Here is a 20,407-nt window from a genome sequence, read left to right as displayed (position 1 = left end):
CCCCCTGCAGAGCCCTTAGGTGTCATCAAGTCGGTTCCAACTCACAGTGACCCCTGTGCACAACAGAACGAGCCATCGCCCAGTCCTGCACCACCCTCAGTTACGTGTGAGCCCACTGCTGCTGCCACTGTGTCAATCCGTCTCATTGGGGGTCTTCCTTTTTCATTGACCCTCCACTTTACCAGGCAAGATATCCTTCTCCAGAGACTGGTCCCTTCTGATAACTTGTCGGAAGTCGGTCTTACCATCCTAACATCTAAGGAGCATTCTGGCTGTACTTTTTCCAAGAAAGATTTGTTTCTTCTGGCGCTCCATGGTGCTTTTCAACATTGTCAACACTGTAACTCAAATGCATCGATTCTTCTCCAGTCCACAACATACTGCTCCTTGTGAATCAGCAGCTTCTGCAGGAAACTTTTAGTTGAGAGCGATGGCTCCAGAGAATAAGCACTGGACTGTGAACTACAAGGTCTGCGGTTCGAGTCCACAGCCTCTCCTTGGGAGAAAGATGAGGCTTTCTGCTCCCGCAACGAATAGTCTCAGAAACGCTATATAGGGTCGCTATGAGTTGGAATTGACTCAATGGCACGTAACAACAAATCTAAATTTATGGAATGCCGGTACCAGGTGGCGCTGTGGGATAAAGCGCTGACTGTATGGTTGGCAGTTCAAACTCACCAGCTGCTACTTGGAAACCCTATGGGGTCACTATGAGTTGGAACCGACTTGACAGCACTTAACAACAGCTAACAACGTTCACCTTGATCTCTCTGCAGATTGAAAGCAAGCTCATTATTTTACCTCAGTGGCAACACAGATTTCTGGCACAGCTTGAGAGTCTGTGGTTCTCTTCTCCTTTTGTTGGGCTCGATCTGGGACTGTAAAGGACAGCACTACTTGGAATTGTTCTGTAGCAGGTGCTTCTCTCTGGCTTTTTTTAGCTTGGAACAGCCCACTGAGTCGAACCCCTGAAAGTCTGGACTAATTTATACCACCTGCAGTGTATGTTAGCTGCTAACAGGAACTGCGTCGCCACGTGCTCGAGTGCAATGTGCCCAGGTGGCGCTTGCTATAGGATAAACACCCCAGCCACTCTGCTGGACAAAAATGAAGTTTTCTGTACCCATAAAGATGTGCAGCCTGGAAACCCTCTTGTTAGGCCAGTTATGATTCATGGTGACCCTGTATAGGGTTTCTGAGGAGCAGCTGGTGGATATGAACCACCAACTTTGTGGTTTGTAGTCCACTGCTTGTTCCACAGCACCACACCAGTTATCTATATGTATACTGTTGTTAAGTGTCATCGAGTTGGTTCTGACTCATAGTGACCCTGTATAAGGTTTTCAAGGAGCAGCTTGTGAGTATGAACTGCCGACTTTGTGGTTCTCAGGAGTCCTGGTGTGGCGCTGTGGGTCAATGCAACAGACTGCAAAGCTGTTTGAACTGCAAGGTCCATAGTTCAAGCTCACCAGCTGCTCCTCGGAAACCCTATACAGGGTCACCATGGGTCGGAACTGACTAGACAGCACTTCATAAGAACAAGTCGAGTGCTGACTGTATGGCGCCACATGTTGTACAGCTGTGTAATTTACCTAGGCGTACTACCTGCGAAACAATATGGTACAGTAAAAGTCACCAATTTTAAGTGTATCGTCCAAGGAAATTTAACAAATGTACACACATGTATCACCATGCCTAGTCATGATACAGAACATTAGCAATCCAGATTATCACATTAAATTTCTTTATTAAAATGTTGGCTATTAATTTAAAAATATAAGAAAAAAAGATAAAAGGGGGAGGTGGGGTTCTGAATGGGCCAAATCAGTAAGGAGGCAGTTTGGCTTGCCGGTTGGCAATCTGACACGGTTGCCTGGTGAGTGTGTTCTCCACCCTGCCCTCCCAGCCACAGCAGTGACGCCCTTCCTCTCCTCTGCTTGTCTGACCAGGCCAAGGCGAACCTGGACAAGAACAAGCAGACGCTGGAGAAGGAGAACGCAGACCTGGCCGGTGAGCTGCGGGTTCTGAGCCAGGCAAAGCAGGAAGTGGAGCACAAGAAGAAGAAACTGGAGGTTCAGCTGCAGGAACTGCAGTCCAAGTGCAGCGATGGCGAGCGGGCCCGCGCCGAGCTCACCGACAAGGTCCACAAGCTGCAGGTGAGGAGGCCAAGGGATGCAGCTCCTCCCCGTCTCTCTTACTCCAAAGCTGGTTGGTTCCCGCTAGTTACAGTCCTCAAGATGGGGCACCCTATTCAATTTCATCTTTAAAAAAAAAAAAATCATTTGCTCTTTTAGCAAGTAAGTATTTGAGCACCTGCTGTGTGCTAGGCATTGTGCTGAATCCTGAGACACAACAGCAAGGAAGAAAATACTCTGGCTGTAGCCTGGTTGGACTCCAGCCTAGTGGAGGACTGAGGGCATTCTAATCACACAAATGCATACAAGATTAGGCCAGCAAAGCAAGGCACATAATGCAGTAAGTCTAAGTAACCTGAGGCCCTAGCCTGGGACTGAGAGGGACCAGGGTCAGCTTCCCCAAGGAGGTCTATCTGACAGGAAACAGCATATGAAAGGCCCAGTGGTGGGCGGGAACATTAAGAGATCAAATAAGGCCAGTCCGTTGGAATGTCCAACTGATAGTAGTCGTACAACCTGAGATGACGGAGGTAGGTTGTAGTCAGATGGTGTCGAGCCTTTGAGGCCCTATTATACACATGTTGGTCTTACCCTGAGTGATGGGGATCCACCGATAGATTTTACACTGAGAATGACAAGGTGTGGTTATCTTTGGTGTAACTTCGCCTGACTTGATTATTCGTGGGTTAGAGCTAAACTTTTAATATTTCATGTTTTCAGTGTAGGCCAAAGGGGGTAGGGTGCAGCGTGAGGATGATTTTCCCACATAGCATTGGGAGCAATGGTTTTACTAGCCTAACAAAGCCATGACCTTGAGGACCAGAGCCAATAACCGATGCTTATGTTGTAAATAGGAATAGGATGGACAGCAGACTGGTATCTCCCCGAGTAAATGGCAGAAAATGCAGCAGAGGGACTTCCACCTTTTGTCTTTGGTTTGCGCTGTTAACGATCAGTATAGACGCACAAAGATAATAGGGTGAGGAAGAGGGCTGGTGGGACAGGGTCCCGAAAGTTCAGGTACCCTCCTGTATCTCCTCTTTATGGTAACCAGTGGCCAAGTCCAGAGCCTCTCTCAGTGTCCAGACTCAGACCTGTTGCTGCATCTGCTGAACTTGGCAAGGACCCAGGATCCATTTGGGGGGATCAGGGTCCAATCAATAGAGTTTAGAGTTCTAACAGGTTCTTAGAACTGAGAGCCAGGGATCCCATCCTATAGGCCATGAACTTCCTCGGAGGCCTAAGTAATAAGTCTAAGTAACCTGAGGTTACTTTTTATCAGGGTTTAATGCCCCCATGGGCCTGTTCTCAACCGGTGGGTACCACACATTCCCTGCGTGATGGGTTTGGAGTAAAAGGGCTCATCATGAGGGTTGCGATACTGCTTAGAGGCTCCAACTAACTGTCTCTCTTGGTGCCCTCAGAACGAAGTGGAGAGTGTCACAGGCATGCTCAATGATGCAGAAGGGAAGGCCATCAAACTGGCCAAGGATGTGGCATCCCTTGGATCCCAGCTCCAGGATACCCAGGTGAGTATCCTGCCGTGTCATCCAGGGGGACCTGGGGCATCACATTCCTGGGGGGTGGGTCCCTGGAATCCTCCTTGTATCATTTTCGTAGGAGCTTCTTCAAGAAGAAACACGGCAGAAACTCAATGTGTCCACCAAGCTGCGCCAACTGGAGGATGAGAGGAACAGCCTGCAGGAGCAGCTGGACGAGGAGGTGGAGGCCAAGCAGAATCTTGAACGCCACATATCAACTCTGAACATACAGGTGCCGGCTACACGTCCGTGCTTCAGACGTGATCCTCTCAATTCTTTTCTGGGCTTACGGTCTTCCAGTGGAGACGGTGTGTGTTCTGATGGTTTAAGAGTAGAAACTTGGCGCCATTGTGCCTGGTTTGCTGGGTCTCTTCCTGTCGGTGGTTTTCTCCAATGAGAAGAAAGTTGTCTTCTCAGGGTTTGTGGGGAAAGGGATCACCTAGCGGCCTTCCTCTCAGTCCACCCTGGATACTGCCATTTCAGCTGTCCGATTCAAAAAAGAAGCTGCAGGACTTTGCCAGCACCGTGGAAGCCATGGAAGAGGGCAAGAAGAGGTTCCAGAAGGAAATTGAAGGCCTCACCCAGCAGTTTGAAGAGAAGGCAGCTGCCTATGACAAACTGGAAAAGACCAAGAACAGGCTTCAGCAAGAGCTGGACGACCTGCTCGTCGACTTGGACAACCAGCGGCAACTGGTGTCCAACCTGGAAAAGAAGCAGAAGAAGTTTGATCAGGTAGGACGGGCGGCAGGAGTGCCCTCTCCTTCATTCACTGACGCTGCTGTGGGGGTCAGGTGTGGCTGGGGTGTCTGCCTCTGAATCTCTTCTTCTGCTTTGCTGGAAGCAATGGAAAGTCCTCCTGCTTTGTTTGACCAGGAAACATTAGGACTCCTCATTCAGAGTGAAGACAGCAGAGGGGCCTTGAGAACTGTGGGGTTCTCTACAATACCACTACCAGGGCCAGTTGTAGACACAGTGTCTAGTCCTATAAGGAATGAGGATCGTTTATTTTACTTGCTCAACAAATAGTGGAGTGTGCACTGAACATTCCAAGCAAATCAAAGTTTATACTTTTTTTAAATACCAACTTTCCCCCAACATTGCGTTATGAAAAATTTCAAGCATACAGGAAAGTTGAAAGAATTGTATGGTGCATACCCACCTGGATTCAATTGTTAACATTTTATTCTAGCTGCTGGATCAGTTACTCTTAACGATGAATCCTATCTACCAACAGGCAATGCAAAATGGCAGGCATCTCTACACTTTCTCCTTAAAATGTATACACCATGAAATGCACTCATCTTAAGTGTTCTGATAAATGCATACACCTCTATGATCCAAACACTTAAATACCAATTTCTAATCCATTTTATCCAAATTCAGTAAATGTGGTTTAGTTGACAGATAATTCAAATGTTATTCTACAAATCAACTTCTGGATTATACCACGAGGCCAACTGCCAGAGGCCTTGGTATGCTGAGTGTCCATAGGTTCTCTCCCCTTTGCTCATCAGTCAGCTCATCCTTCATTGCTTCACTACCTAGTGATGGGTTTAAGGTTGCTGCCTTCACGGGCGGGCTTCTGCAAATTTGGTCTTTGGATGTTATGGTGTTCCGTCTTTTTAAAGATGAATTCACTCCAGGGTGGTGAGTTCTTTGAGCTGCTTCTCCAAGCCCAGTGATAGCTGGGTACATTTCCATCCATATATTCACCACCTCCTACTGTGGCTGGGAGCTCTGAGAGCGTAGTGGTTATGAGTTGAGCTGCTAACCTCAAGGTCAGCAATTCAAAACTAGCAGTCATTCCTCAGGAGAAAGGTGAGGTTTTCTGCTCCCATAAAGATTTACAACCTCGGAAACCCTATACAGGGTTTCTATGAGTCAGAAACTGACTCCACAGCACACAACCACCACCACCTACTGGGGCTGAGAGGGCATTTGACCATGAAACATCAAATGAATTCATTGATCTCTGGCAGGATTACACATTGCTTTGACTAACCAACATGGGCAACTTTGGAGATGTTGAGCTCATTCTGGCTCCTCCTAAGATTGCACAAGGATTATAAACCATGTCTGTAGAGGGCCACATTACTTATGCCCACCCCTGGATACATTCAGTAGGAGACAGGTTTCTTCCCCCAGTGAATCAAAGCCAGCCTAAGTGTCTACCTCTGGGTCTTATTTTGTAGTTGTTAGCCGAAGAGAAAAACATCTCTTCCAAGTATGCGGATGAAAGGGACCGAGCTGAAGCAGAAGCCAGGGAAAAGGAAACCAAGGCCTTGTCCCTGGCTCGGGCCCTAGAAGAGGCTTTAGAGGCCAAGGAAGAACTTGAGCGGACCAACAAGATGCTCAAAGCTGAGATGGAAGACCTGGTTAGCTCCAAGGATGATGTGGGCAAGAATGTAAGTCACTCATTATTGTTGTTGCTTATCCACATTTCAAACCTCTTGGTTATTGATAAGCAATAACCAGGGGCTGAAGGCAGTCTTCCGGTGGGGAGTGGTTTGGGGTCATGGCTGGGCTCCTAGTTAAGGACTCTGGTCTGTGCTCCCCGGGGCCATGTTGATTCAAAGCTAGGCAGGCTGCTTGCAACCAGTGCCACCCCCTGACCTGAGCGAGCTGCTTCTGGCCAGGGGTGGGCAGCCCTCCCAGAAAACGTGCTCCTCTCTACCTGAAGGTCCATGAACTGGAGAAGTCCAAGCGCGCCCTGGAGACCCAGATGGAGGAGATGAAGACCCAGCTGGAGGAGCTCGAGGATGAGCTGCAGGCCACGGAAGATGCCAAGCTGCGGCTGGAGGTCAACATGCAGGCCCTCAAGGGTCAGTTCGAGAGAGATCTCCAAGCCCGGGATGAACAGAATGAGGAGAAGCGAAGACAACTCCAGAGGCAGGTAGGCCATGTTGGGAGGGGAGCAAGAGCAGCCTGGTCTGATCCGATCACCACTCCCAGCTGCACGGACACCTTCTCTCGTTTGCAACCTGGGGATGAGCACACCTACCTGGCAGGTAGCTGTGGGGGTGGCAGGAATGGGGTTCAGGGTACAACCCAGCAGCACTTGGTGCTCTTCCCTTACCCAGCTGCACGAGTACGAGACGGAACTGGAAGACGAACGCAAGCAACGTGCCCTGGCAGCCGCGGCCAAGAAGAAGCTGGAAGGGGATCTGAAGGACCTGGAGCTACAGGCCGACTCGGCCATCAAGGGGCGGGAGGAGGCCATCAAGCAGCTGCGGAAACTGCAGGTGGGTGAAGCCGTGTGGGAGGAAGGTGGCTCCAGCTCCCCACAGGCAGGTGCACACGTAGAACGATGATGGTCTCTGACTTTGGTACAAGTTCGGCTGGGATTTCTCCATCACCATTCAGTTTTGGAGAAGCCAGTTACTGTTAAGTCGGATTCATGGTGATTTATGTGCGACAGAGTACCGCTGTGCTCCATGGGGTTTTTAATGGCTGAATTTTCAGAAGTAGAATGAAAACTGCCTCGGGGTGGACTTGAACCTCAGTAGCTGAGTGCACTTGTCCTTGGATCAAGCCCTGTTATTAGACTTCTGGCCACTGCTCTCAGAATCCACAGATTCTTGATCATGCCAGACAGGCCCACCGTAAATGGTGCCCCCAGCAATGTCTGTAACTGGGACTCCTCTGGGGACTCCCATTGGGGTTGGCCTAGAAGGGTGAGCTGGCTGAGTAAGGACCATTTACCTTGTCCTCATCCTCTCTGTGGACTCACACAGGCACAGATGAAGGACTTCCAGAGAGAGCTAGAAGATGCCCGAGCATCCAGGGACGAGATCTTTGCCACAGCCAAAGAGAATGAGAAGAAAGCCAAGAGCTTAGAAGCTGACCTCATGCAGCTCCAAGAGGTAATGCCTTCTGGACAGGACAGCCTCCGGGGCTCAGAGTGGTGCCTTCAAGATTTCTGGGCCCCCAGCAACCTTCCTCATGGGCTTACCCATTGTAAGACTTTTCAAAGGTCCATGCTTTCCTGATGCATCTGTAAGCTTGGAGGACCACCATCCCCAAGGTGGCTGCAGTCTGGGGGCTGTGGTGGGAAGGGACTGGGCTCCACGGTCCCCCAGAAGACAGCAGGTGTCCTTCCCGGCCCCCCAGGATCTCGCAGCCGCTGAGCGGGCTCGCAAACAGGCAGACCTGGAGAAGGAGGAGCTGTCAGAGGAGTTGGCCAGCAGCGTGTCTGGAAGGTACGGAGCCCCTGCGCCCCTGCACTGCGAGAAGGGGTGCTCTAGACTCAAAGGCAGAGGGGAGAGCCTTGTGGACCCTCGCTGGATGAGCTGCAAGGTGGAGACCAGGAGGCTGGGAGGTGTCAGGAGAACACATCCCACGCCTGATGCACGAGGTGCAGGTCCTGTTCCCAGCTTCCAACTAGACTCGGTGGTTTCCTCCGTGTAAAATGAGGGCTGGGAGCGGGTGTGTTCCCAGCCAGGGTGAGACTAGAGCCTGTGGGGGTGGTATCTCCCTTAGGAACGCACTTCAGGATGACAAGCGCCGCCTGGAGGCCCGGATCGCCCAGCTGGAGGAGGAATTGGAGGAGGAGCAAGGCAACATGGAAGCCATGAGTGACCGCTTCCGGAAAGCCACGCAGCAGGTAAGGCATACCACAGATTGCTGCAGGGCCAGGGCTCCAGCCGGGGCTCCGTGGCATGCCCTAAAGGCCCCTTGTGAGTCCTCCCTTCAGTAGACCGCACGTCACAGGGGTGGACCCTGGCTCTCTCCTTACCGAGAGCAGGCCCTCAGTGGCATTCTGGATGAAGGCACCCCCCACCCCCATTACCCATTGTATGATGGAGGACCCATCACGTGACTGGCCCCAGTGCATCAGATGACAAGAGGCAGGAAGGAACAGGCACGTTTTGAGCTGTAAGTGGCTCATCACCTCAGAAGCATGGTTTCCTCACACCCACCTCATGGCCTCTCTCTGGTCCCCAGGCTGAGCAGCTCAACAACGAGCTGGCTACGGAGCGCAGCGCGGCCCAAAAGAATGAGAGCGCACGGCAGCAGCTGGAGCGGCAGAACAAAGAGCTCCGAAGCAAACTCCAAGAAATGGAGGGAGCGGTCAAGTCCAAGTTCAAGTCCACTATCACGGCATTGGAGGCCAAGATCACGCAGCTGGAGGAGCAGGTCGAGCAGGAGGCCAGGTAACATTGGGGAGGTCTTCTGGCCTGTGGAAGACAACATGGCCAACCCCAGGCTGTAGGTACGAAGTGAGACTTGAACGGGGAACCTGGCCAAGGGCTGATGCCTTAGACCCAGGTGCACTTGACCTGCGAGCTGCTTCTAGAGGCTGACTGGCCCAAGCCACACCTCCGAGGCATTCCACTGCTTTTCTGCCTGTGCTTGTAGGGACATCATGGTAACAAATGAAACGAATATAAAGCCCAGGTCTCCACTCATTCAGCACACAAATGGGAGGGCTTCTTAGCTCCTTAGGAGTTGTCTGAGGTCGGACGTCACGCCCATTCAGTGTACGATGTGGGGGATTTTAGCGTCCACAGACAGCAGCAACCATCACCCCCAAGTCTTCCCCTGCCCTAAGCACCCATGAATCCAGTTTGTTTCTGTCTCTGTGGATTTGATGGGCCTGTTCTGGATGAATCACCCATGGGGGTAGCATGAAATGGTACTTCATTCTTTTGGTGATAAAATGACAATCCAATTGCCCATTCTTGGTTGAGCTCAGAAAATGTACTCATGGGGGGTGAGATGGTCTGTCAGGTTTATGTACCCTCTGCCCCATGGGTTAATGGGCTCCTCGTCTCTGTGTGTGTCAGAGAGAAGCAGGCAGCCGCCAAGTCACTGAAGCAGAAGGACAAGAAGCTGAAGGAGGTCCTGCTGCAGGTAGAGGACGAGCGCAAGATGGCGGAGCAGTATAAAGAGCAGGTAAGCCTGCTCACGGAGCCCTGGGCTGCTATCTGTGAAGTCAGCAGTTCAAACCCACTCAGTGTGAGAGAGATGAGGCTGACGGCTTCAGAAACCCTTTGGAGCAATTCTACTCTGTCCTATGGAGTTGCTATGAGCTCCACTGTAGTGGGTATTGTAACCTTGCCCGGCACGGGCCTTCTCAGCATCTCCTGTGCCCTGCTGACCCCCGTGTGCTCTCCTCACAGGCAGAGAAAGGAAACACGAGGGTCAAACAGCTCAAGAGGCAGCTGGAGGAGGCAGAGGAAGAGTCCCAGCGCATCAATGCCAACCGCAGGAAGCTGCAGCGGGAGCTGGATGAGGCCACGGAGAGCAACGAGGCCATGGGCCGGGAGGTGAATGCCCTCAAGAGCAAGCTCAGGTAAAACGCCTAGGGGGGAGAGATTGGGGGGGTGGGCGGCTCTCAGGCTGTGTGCACATGGCCCCCTGGCCTCTCTGCTCAGTATTATTCAGCACACCCTGGTGCATGCCTGGCATTGAAACAGCCCATCTATATCAAAGGGGCTTACCTTCCATGTTTTTTACAATGGGTTTCCCACCCCAGCCTCCTGTGGGGAGGAGAAACACAACATCAACATTGCTGACTTGTAAAACCTTTCTTTATCAGATCCTCAACATCTGCAAAGTGTCTATTCCCAACCGCTTTTCTCAAGGTTCCCTTCATGTTCTCGCTTGTGTTTCTCATCTCCGTATTACTGACATTTGGGGACTGATAAAATTCTGTTGAGTCGGGAGGGGGAGGGGGTGTCATCCTGTGCTCTATGGGATGTTAAGTAGCAATGAGAATGACTCTAGCCACTGTCCAGTGTCCCCTTGGTGGCACAGTTGTAACCAGAGCAGGGCTGTGTTGCACACACACATATACACACACACACACCCTGTGATTCTAGATTCTCTCATCAGCAGAGACCCAGCCTCTGTTCTTGCCCTTTTCTCCTCCATGCTCTTACTACCTGAGGGTTACCAGTTATTCTTTAAACCCTTTAAACCCACTGCCGTCCAAGTCCAACTCAAGGGTTTCTCCAGGACAGAGCAAAGCTGCTTCCTGGAGTTTTCGAGAAGACAGCCTCATCTTTCTCCCATGGAGTGGCTAGTGGCTGTCATCTTTTGGTTAGCAATCCAGTGCTTAACCTACTGTGCCCAGTCCTGAATAATTTTAACCATCCTGGCCAGCTTCTAGCCTGTAGTCGGTCATTCTCATGACCCCACCTTTTCCACAATGGCAGCTGAAAGCAGCAAGAAACAGAAACAGGGTGCCCAATGCTTGAGCACGAATGTCATGCTGTATGGCCCCTCTCCTGTTGGTGTGTGCCGCAGCTGATACTGACCAGAGTGACCCTAGAGGATGGAATAGAAACTGCATGTCGAGTTCCCAAGACTTTTTCTCCTGTTGAGCAGCTGGTGGGTTTGAACTGCTGACCTTTCAGTTAGCAGGCTCAGTGCTCATCCACTGTGCCACAGGGCTCCTTCCCCTTCTAGAGATCTGCTTTCTGCTTTTGACTGTTCTCTTCTCCATTCTCACCCTGACCCCCCCGTGTAACTGGGAAATCGAAATGATCGGAAATGAACACAAGCTCCCACTACCCACTTGCTGATTTCTGGGGCTGAACTGTCTAGAACCACTATTCTTGTTTACTCCAGAAGTTCTTACCTCTTTCTTTTACAAGCATGGTTTCCCTCTCATTGAATCACTCCAACAGCTTAAAAGATTTCTTAGTGCTGCCGAACTGCTCGAAAGCAGCTGTTGTCTGTAGGTCTTCTCCCCCGATCTCTCTCAAACCCACTCCAGTCAGCAACAGCCCTGTGGACAAAACCTCCTTGGCACTGTACTGCCCCCGGTGCCATCTTCTCATCTCCTGGCAAACTCCTTTGTAACTGCAACTAGTCTCCTGTGTCAGCAAAGAGACCATCCATGAGATGACCGATAACAGGGTCAAATACAGCAACACACACAACAAGGTTTCAATGAATCAGAGCCTGCTGCTGCAAGAACTGCACACCTTCCTGGCATCTTCGCTGAGGTGTCTAATAGGCATCTCCCGTCTTACACGCCCCACCCCGAACCCCATGCCAGCTGCTGTTAACTCAGAGCAAAACTTTGTCATCTTTCTGTTTCTCTCCTGTATCTTCCACATGGAGCCCAGAAAACCCAGGTCTGCTGTACCTGAACAATCTAGTCCATCCAGCCACTACTTGCTACCCTGGTACAAGCCAGCTGTCACCTCTCATCCTAGGCTCCGACTGGGTCTCTCTCTTCCACACTGCCCCGTGGAGTCTCTTCTCAACACAACAGCTAGAGTCAGGGTCAATGAAAGTCAAGCCATGTGGTCCCTCCTTTGCTCAGGACCTTCCACCTCACTCAGAGTCAAGCCAGAGTCCTTACAATGACTGGTCTCATGAGGTCCACACTGTCCGAGTCCACCGGCTCCTAAATTACCTGCCTCACTTCTATATACATCGCCTCGATGCCTTCGTACAGGTTGTTCCCTCGGCATGGAATGATCCTCGCCCAGACATCTGCAGGACCTTTACTGGAAAGTCACCCTGTCTACAGTCCCAACCTCACTCCTACAGCGCCCCGCTCTCCTAAGCCACGTCACCCCCTAACACACCATTTATTCTACATGTTTCATTGATGGTCGGTCTTCCCTCTCAGCCTGTAAACTCTGGAAGCACAGAAGTTGTCTGTGTTCATCCATGGTGTCTAGCAGCATGCTGGGCAGTCACCCTTCAATAAATGAATTATGGGTGATGTTCCCCTGCGTTCTCATGACACCTCCTCCTCCCTTTTGTCTTAGTCTCAGCCTACATCGCTTCTTAGTTTCTGTGAAATTAACTTCCCACCCCTACACGGTGGGACCAGTACCACCAGCGTACTAGATCCCAGTGAAAACAATGTGACCCATCTAGCTAAGTGGCCTCCTGCCCCAAACCTATATCTCCGTTAAAAAGGGAGTACCAAACAGACACATTTAAAGGGAGTGGGTTGTCTTTCTCATAATACAAGTCCACACATTTGGGAATCAGAGTAGAACCAGAAAAGCCAACTTCGGAGCAGACAGGCTGTTTCAGGGCACCATAATGGAATGGAAACCTGCAAGGTCTCGGTGGTACAGCAAGGACCCTGGGAGCAGCTCACAGGGTTTAGAGTTTGAGTCAGCAAACTTCTTACACTGCGAAGAGAGACTCTGCCCTCAACACACAACCAAATGAGAGTCTGCTAGGAGCTGGGCTGAGTGGTGGGGCGACAGTTGGCCGATCGAACCCCATAGCTTGGGCCCAACAATTCTATTAGTACACACAGAGCCCCCCTCTGGTGTTCAGCCCAGCTAGACAATGCAATCCAACCCTTATCAAACCATATCTGCCAGTCCTCACTTAGAGTTAAACAAGGTCGAAAGACGTACTTCTGCCATGCCCGTCTCGGGAGGCACGAAATTGAGGGCTCTGAATAAGCTTGGCCAGTGAGCAGAGAATTACCCACAAGTTTCACACTTTATCAGTCATTGTTTAAGGTCAGTCTCAGCACAAAGCAGTCGACATCGAATCGATTCTGACTCCTGGCACCCGCATGTGTGGTAACTAGAACGGGATTCCACAGGGTTGCCAAGGCTGTGTTCTTTTAGGAACAGACTGCCCGTCTTTCAGAGACCTCTGGGGTGGGTTCAAATAGCCAGCTTTTCGGTTAATAGCTGAGCACTTAACCAGGGGCCTCCTAAATCTCAACACAGGCTCTTTTTCAAGCCTGACCAACATTTCTGTCACTTGCCATGGGGCCAGACACCTCCAACGTGAGCTGCATAAGGCATCTCCACCTCTACCTCCTTTCTCGGGCCATAAGACCCAACACACTATCACAAAGTCAGATGCCATTGCGGGAGGCTCTCCCGTGACTGTGCAGCTTCTATTTCCAACACTGACCTTTGGGACTATCTTACCCCTAAAGCCTTCCTGACCAGGTTTGTATGATGAAAGGCAACAGTCTGACTTTAAAGGAGTTTGAAGCAGACGTTGTTAAAAACAAAACGTGATGAAAAACAGCACTGTTGTGTTGTGTGCCAGTCCAATAAACCCTCTTGGCTTCAGGGGCCTCACTGCAAGACTAACTTCAAAGTGCCTGAATGACTAAAAATGTACTTCATCGGGTGCCTTGGTTTTGCTGCTGGTAACCACCAGGGCCTCTCTTTCTGTTTCAGAGGCCCCCTCCCCCAGGAAACTCCGCAATGACTTGCCAGGTATCGAGCCTTCAGCTTTGCAGCTCGTGTGTGTTCTGCTGAGTTACCATATTCTTTCTGCCCATTGCCCCTGCTCTCCTTTCGTACCTTGCAAATTCCTGAGATACCTACAAAACTGGAAGGCTGGGATCTCTCTGTTCAAAACTTGTTTTAAATCAAAACCAAGATGAACACAACTCTGAAACCTCATTTCTTGACCCATGTTTCCTTCCCCTCTTCAGGGCACCTTGACAAATGATCCAGCACCCACAGGGCCGCGTCACTGAGTATGATCAGATATCAGGGCTATGTATGTGGCTTTTCTCTCACCTGCCTGGCGAGGGCCTCTCCTAACACTCAGAAGCTTGGCTCTCCCCACTTGTGCAGTCCAGACCCCCACTGAGTGGCTGTGACCATGCTCCACTGTTGAGGTACACGCCTAGAGAATGTACTTGATCTTGAGCTGGCTGGTCTGGTTCACAAATCAGAAATCGCAGGTCACGCAGCCAGGCCTAAAACTAGGGCCCAGTCTTGTCCTCCCCCAGTCAAGCATTTACAAACATGGCTGCGAAGGAAGTGAACACTCACTGCGATGTTGTACAAATGCCACGGCTGCACGAGATCTGCGCAGACGTCTCTGCGTACTGGACTGGCAGGACAGTGGGTGGGGGAGCCGGGCACTACAAAACCAAGCGCTTCAGTGCCTTGTCCGGAGGCCTCACAGGCATGTTCAAGGTCAAGGGAATGGTCACTCACGACTCAAGGAAGCCCAAGGGGCCCCTTCCCCAGAGAGCCAAGTCTCTACTCTGGATTCGAACCAGCTTTTCAATGTGAAGTTAGGCAGCTGGGACCTGGCTTCCCTCTCCCCACCCCTGGAGAGGCCAAACAAGCCCCAGCTATGTCCACCTTCTCTTCTGGACAATCTCAGCTTCGCTGTCGCCACCCAAATACTTAAAGCTGGGCAAGGGCTTAGCAAGAGTCGCTCTCACAGGGGAGCAGATACGTCAGCAGCATATGCTGGCTCGGAAGCCCTGTTAACGGGAATCACAGGAATAAGCTGGAAGCTAGGGCAGGCTGGAGGAAGGAGCCAGCAGTTGAAGGGAAGCAGAGTCCTTGCAACGCCCCAGGTGCTTACCCTTTTGTACTTAGCGCACTGGAGAAGTTCGAGTCCATGCAGAGCATCCCAGTTCTCTAGGATCAGCCCCTGTATGAAAACCTTCAGAGGGGTCCCTTCCTTCCCATGGCAAGAGAGTTAGCCTTTCCCTAGGGTGGAAACCAGGCTCCTCTAAGAAAGGTCCCCGAGCCAACAGACTGCCTTGTGGGAATGGGGTCCAAGAAGGACTTACAATCTAAGGATCAAGGAAGCAAATTCACAAACAGAATTCTGACTCCTAAGAGGCAAAACAGGAGCCCGTGGAGCTTTGAAGCTTAGGTTAGATAATGTTTCCCATCCTCCTCCCTGCGTCTCACTGGTTTTGCCACTGGAGGGCTGAGGTGGAAGGAGCTATACAGACAAGAGAGTCAATGTGAACTACACCTGATGCGCTCTACACCCCTCTCCCTTTGGGACTCTTCAGTCAGATCCAGGTTCTCAGGGAAGCTAGTGCTAAAGAGAGGATGTTGAAAGGTCACTTCCAGAGAGACCAACAGGCAGTCCTCAGGGAGCTGGAGCCTCGAGTTTCCCTGGAGTGAGTGGGGCTGGTCTAAGACCCTCTGGATGGGGTGGCTACAACTTTAAGTATTTATTCCTGATTGCTGCTCCTTGGGAAGCACCAGCCTCTGCAGGCTCATATTGGGACTCCCATTGTCAGCGATCATGAATCTCTGAGCCGTGCTTACGCCTCCAGTCTTCCCTGTCTGCGTCGTTTCTTTTGACTAAAGGGTTGGTAACTGGGGTGGGCTTACCCTGTGGCTTCTCCATACAGCCTGTTGTGCGATGAACAGGTCATTTTCATTACACAGTCTGCTTTCTTCTGAGATACCCTAACATGAGTTAAGCCTGGACACCAATCTGGGTCAAACAGGGTCCCGGGGGTGGGGGTAGGGGTAGGGGCGGGCTCACCAGTAATTCTGAAGTTACGCTGTTTCTTCCAAACAGCAGAAGTTAACTGCAGGCAGATCTGGCTTTTGTTCCGGCCCACCTCAGCCGCCGCCACGTCCCACCCAAAATCTCACCTCACAGGATCAGCCCTAGCAGGCCTGTGTGGTAACTCGGAGAAGGTATCCAACAGGACCAAAGAAAGGGAGAGGAGAGAAAGACTGAGAAAGAGGGGTCCTACTAGCTAGAGCTACAATACACCTTGAGTAGTATCCATGTGTAACTTATTTTTCTAATACTCACTGAGCATCTATTCACACACAGTGCCTACCCCGCGAGCAAAATAACCAAGGACAATCTTGCGCTGGTGGAACTAGGGCCAAGAAGCCCCACAATGGCAGAGGGCACAGCCTTGCTCTTTAGCCAGCGAGCACCCTGTCCCACTCCTCCGTCCACTTTCCCCTTCTGGGAGCCACTGGGCGGCTCTCTCTTGTCCCAGAGGTTGAAGCAAAAACATGGTAGGAGTAAATCTCCATCTCCCTTCACCCAATTCACAATGAAAAGTAAAAATCCATACAAGGCTGTAGATCAGAAGGCTGTGGGTCACCACACGGCTGAGTCAGTAGTTTTGTTTTTTTCTTTTTAAAGCAAATGATTTTGCTTTGAAAAACTTACTTTTTGTCCTTTTCAAACTGAGTACATACCTTAGGTCAGAATTGGCTGACTTCAACCTGAGTATTTGCATATGACTTGTGTTTGATTTTGCCCTACTTAAAAAAAAAAATTGATTCCAACGTTCAGGAAATGTTTTTTTGAAACCCACAGGCGAGGAAACGAGACCTCTTTTGTTCCTGCTAGAAGGTCTGGGGGACGGAGAGTAATTGAGAACGCAGAAGGTTCTGATGAAGAGATGGACGCTCGTGATGCCGATTTCAATGGAACCAAAGCCAGCGAATAAGCAACCAGCTAGCTGTGTACCTCAGCAGGGAAAAAAGCAAACAAACAAGACCCCCAACAAACCCAGAGGATACTTAGCACAGTCTAAATCCATTCTCAAATCCCAAACACCACAGACACCCATCACCATGAGTACAAAACCACCACCTGGGTTTGGGATATAAATTTACATTTTCTGCTGATGAAAGAAACCCAACAGGAAACACAAACACACCCTCTCTCTGCTTCTATCAATTGTGCAGAGACTTTTGAGTTTAGAAAAATATATTCACAGTAACCAATCACTGGCAACTTAGTTTACGTGAACTGGGGAGAAAGTTACCAACAAGATGGGGTGCCAATGCCCCCCGCTCCCAAACCATTCCCTGTCCTGTGTACTCTTCCAGTTCCTTGAGTTGGCCCGAGGATTTTTTTTTTTTCCTCTCTTGGTTACACCTCTGATTCACATACTTCACCGAGACCAAGTGCCTTTTTTAGTCACATGAATTAAAAAAAAAAAAAGACACTCTGCTCAGATGGGTAAGAGCAGGAATGTTCCACTGTTTTATATACACCCCGATTGTACTTACGGACACCTTCACTAATAAAAGGTTATAAATCACTAGAATGTAGTCAGCTTTTCTGTTGGGCAGTCTTCTGTAGAGCAAAAGAAAGAACATGAGGTGTTCTCGTTCCATCGTCATGACACCCCTAGAACAGCAGGGCTCCTGCTGCATCGGTAGAGAAACTGAGGTCCAGGGAGGCAGACTAACTTGCCCAAGATCTTCTCTCAAGGAGACAGAGAGATACAAAGTTGAGGACATCTGAGGAGGTTTCGGCCACCAAGAGTGGGTGAGCTGGGGTTAGCACAGCACTGCCCTCTAGACTGTCCATTAATAACCCAGAACAACTTTATCAGTAATATTGAGAGAGCAGAGACTTCTACTATTGCCTTCTTCCACCCAGCAGAGGTCAGAGTTTTGGTGAGGTTGGCAGGCTGTCTACATAGCGTCTCTGTCTTTAACAACTCTTTAAAGCTGTACCCGCATAGGCAGTGGCCTCTTACCTCCTCCATACTGAGTGTCTCAGTCATTCATTCAATCTGGACTCTTACATGCATACACACACCAGCCCAGTGCCATATAGCAGCTTGGAGGAATGAGGAAATTTGGAAACTTAGACTCAACGGACTCCTCAATAGCTAAAGTGCCTTTAATGATACACGAACATATCCTTAACATGTTTCCAAAAAGCTGACTTGAATGGCAATTTATAAAGAGCATTTCTTTTTTAGCTACTTACCGGGTTAAAAATGAAAGATAAAACCATTCCCCATCACCACGTGTGCCAACAGGAGAACCAACGTGTGAAGCAGCATTAAGCACACCACCACCAACTAACTGGACTGTGGTTTCTCTTGATTTTATTGTTCTTTAAAAAAAAATAAAAGCACACTTTGACTGACAGACGTTATGGAGGTTTCTGAGTGTAGCAGACCAAGCACAGTAGTTTAATTCTCCTGCGGGCCTTCGGTGGTGCTTACGAGGTTCTGTTTACAATTTGGAGACGCTTTTGCTGTGTTGTATTTTTTTAAATACCTTAGTACCCAAAGGAAGGTCATTAGGTGATGAGCAAGCTGTAAAGTGAGTGTATGGGTTTTTTTTTTTTTTATTTGAGTTTGACAATGGGAAAGACACTAGTTCTAACCTGTAGTGCTGAGGATGGATACACGCTGCCAAGTGTTTGGAATCCTGGGCTCATCTCCCAGTTTGAAAGGCGACCTCCAACAATATTCCCGTGTTTGCATCTCATTGAACTGAAGGTCGGTGGTTCGAATCCGCCAGTTGCTCCTCAAAAACCCTATACAGGGCCACTATGACTCAACAACACTTAACAATAGAGGAGAGTGTGAGCGTCAGGGAGACATCTCTCTCCTCGTCACCTACGTCCTGCCATTAGTGCTCCTGCAGGCCCCCATTGGGTGTGTGTGTGTGTGTGTGTGACCTCAGCTTCTGGACCTCGAGGGCCTTAGTAGTGCAGTCCTGAAGAACAAGGTCAATGAATCAGGTGACCTTCACATATGGAGATGCAAACACAAGGACTGTTGTTGGAGTTGCCTTTTCAAACCAGGAAAGGAACCCAAGCTTCCCAGCACTGGGCGATGAGCACCCATTCACAGCACCCACTGCGGGTTAAAACGCTTCTTCAGGGGCGTACTACTCTTTAAGGAAGGCTTGTGCTTACTTCACTCTTTAACCCTACACATGATTTCAATCTACCAGTCCTTTCTCAAAGCCTTGGGTGTTTTGTTCTGGAAAATTCCAGGCGCATGGAGGTTGGGGGTAAGAGCTTAAAAAGGCACAGTGATCCTCTGGAATGGGCGCAACGATGCCTACGTTTATGGAGTCTCCAAACATTAAAACACCTCTTGAGAGGACGGGATTCTTGGGTTAGCGGCCACACTGGCCTCATCACCCCCATCTGAGAGCTCTTTCTAGAAGGTCCAATCTGTCCCCACCCCTTTGTAACACAAAACAAGGCTGGAGTTCCTCATACCACCGTTCATGAGGATGAACACCAGGGTCCACTGCTGACAGCCTCAAGTCACATATTTGGCCCATAGAGCACACAGCTAACTACGGGGGCTGCTATTTTTCCTCAAACTTAGAAAAATTAAAAAACAACAACAGTTTAAAGAGTAGAAGAAAGGTGACGGGACAACTTGGGAACACCACCAGAGCTCCAGCTTCCGCGGCTCTCCTAAAGCAACATCTTGACTACACCCTGGGCCGACGAAGACGACTTCCCAAACTCCAGGCGTTTTCCCAACCTTCAGACAGAGCAAACCAAATTAAGCTGGAGGCAACAGCTGTTGTAATCTGGCTAGCACCAGGCACACAAGTTCTAAGGTTGAACAACAAGAGAGTCGGAACAACGGGTTGCCAAGTCCCAATGGTCCCTCCAAGTAAAACAACGGGAAGTACCCCGCTGTCTATCTTTGGTAGTCCCAAAGCTGAACACAAGTCCACGCTCAGAACCCCTCCCCCCACAACAAGCCCATTTCGAAAGGTCTGAACGCCATGTGCACATCAGGAAAAAACCAGTTCTGAAGCTCCCGCCGCTAGCCTGCCACAGACCCATCACATTTCTGTGGCCTGGGGAGACGGTGGGCTTACGAGACGGCTTCAAAAAGTTCATGGAAAAAGTCCATTCTCTTTTATATATTTTCCGTGAACTTTTTGAAGCCATTCGTATTTTACACAAAACTGTCAAACCTGAAAGCTTCCCTAGTTTTCTTTATGAATGAAAATAAATGATGCTACCTGAGGTCATACTTGTATTTTCCAATCGGGTGACTGCCTAGAATTTAGTGCCAGTTTCTTAAAGGCTTTAAAGACTAAAATTAACTACCCTGCTCTCTGGCAGAAGCAAGGCAGTGTTTGCAGCTCAACTCCCAAACACACGTTCAGCGAATCCGAATCCAAACTAAACCCCACTCTCCTTGGCTGTTTGCCCAAACTAGAGCACACCAGCCCATCTGCTTCACAGGAGGGGTAGACATAAAGCATGCTGACGTAATATTACAACCTTCTGAAAAATGGGTACGGG

The 20,407-nt window shown here is 49.9% G+C and overlaps 2 protein-coding genes across 4 annotated transcripts in view; one reads left to right on the top strand and one right to left on the bottom strand.

The window, feature by feature from the left end:
• Positions 1 to 16,861, top strand: part of MYH11 (myosin, heavy chain 11, smooth muscle) — a 121,484-nt gene extending 104,623 nt beyond the window's left edge. For 2 of the 3 annotated variants that reach the window (XM_006871964.1, XM_006871963.1), the window contains 14 exons: positions 1,950 to 2,156; positions 3,560 to 3,664; positions 3,756 to 3,908; positions 4,160 to 4,408; positions 5,869 to 6,081; positions 6,357 to 6,569; positions 6,757 to 6,918; positions 7,411 to 7,539; positions 7,787 to 7,875; positions 8,156 to 8,279; positions 8,621 to 8,829; positions 9,463 to 9,571; positions 9,799 to 9,971; positions 16,688 to 16,861. In XM_006871964.1, the coding sequence (XP_006872026.1) occupies positions 1,950 to 2,156; positions 3,560 to 3,664; positions 3,756 to 3,908; positions 4,160 to 4,408; positions 5,869 to 6,081; positions 6,357 to 6,569; positions 6,757 to 6,918; positions 7,411 to 7,539; positions 7,787 to 7,875; positions 8,156 to 8,279; positions 8,621 to 8,829; positions 9,463 to 9,571; positions 9,799 to 9,971; positions 16,688 to 16,820 (2,268 nt within the window). In that variant the 3' untranslated portion in view covers positions 16,821 to 16,861. Of the gene's footprint in view, positions 1 to 1,949; positions 2,157 to 3,559; positions 3,665 to 3,755; positions 3,909 to 4,159; positions 4,409 to 5,868; positions 6,082 to 6,356; positions 6,570 to 6,756; positions 6,919 to 7,410; positions 7,540 to 7,786; positions 7,876 to 8,155; positions 8,280 to 8,620; positions 8,830 to 9,462; positions 9,572 to 9,798; positions 9,972 to 13,806; positions 13,846 to 16,687 lie in introns of all 3 variants that reach the window. The other variant, XM_006871965.1, reaches the window with a different exon arrangement.
• Positions 16,862 to 19,558: 2,697 nt separating this feature from the next.
• Positions 19,559 to 20,407, bottom strand: part of NDE1 (nudE neurodevelopment protein 1) — a 48,486-nt gene continuing 47,637 nt past the window's right edge. Inside the window, exon 9 of the mRNA XM_006871962.1 lies at positions 19,559 to 19,628. Coding sequence (XP_006872024.1) covers positions 19,559 to 19,628 — 70 coding nt within the window. The remainder of the gene's footprint in view (positions 19,629 to 20,407) is intronic.

Source organism: Chrysochloris asiatica, unplaced genomic scaffold (assembly GCF_000296735.1).
Source record: "Chrysochloris asiatica unplaced genomic scaffold, ChrAsi1.0 scaffold00178, whole genome shotgun sequence".
Taxonomy (NCBI): domain Eukaryota; kingdom Metazoa; phylum Chordata; class Mammalia; order Afrosoricida; family Chrysochloridae; genus Chrysochloris; species Chrysochloris asiatica.
This window is presented reverse-complemented; position numbering and strand designations above follow the sequence as displayed.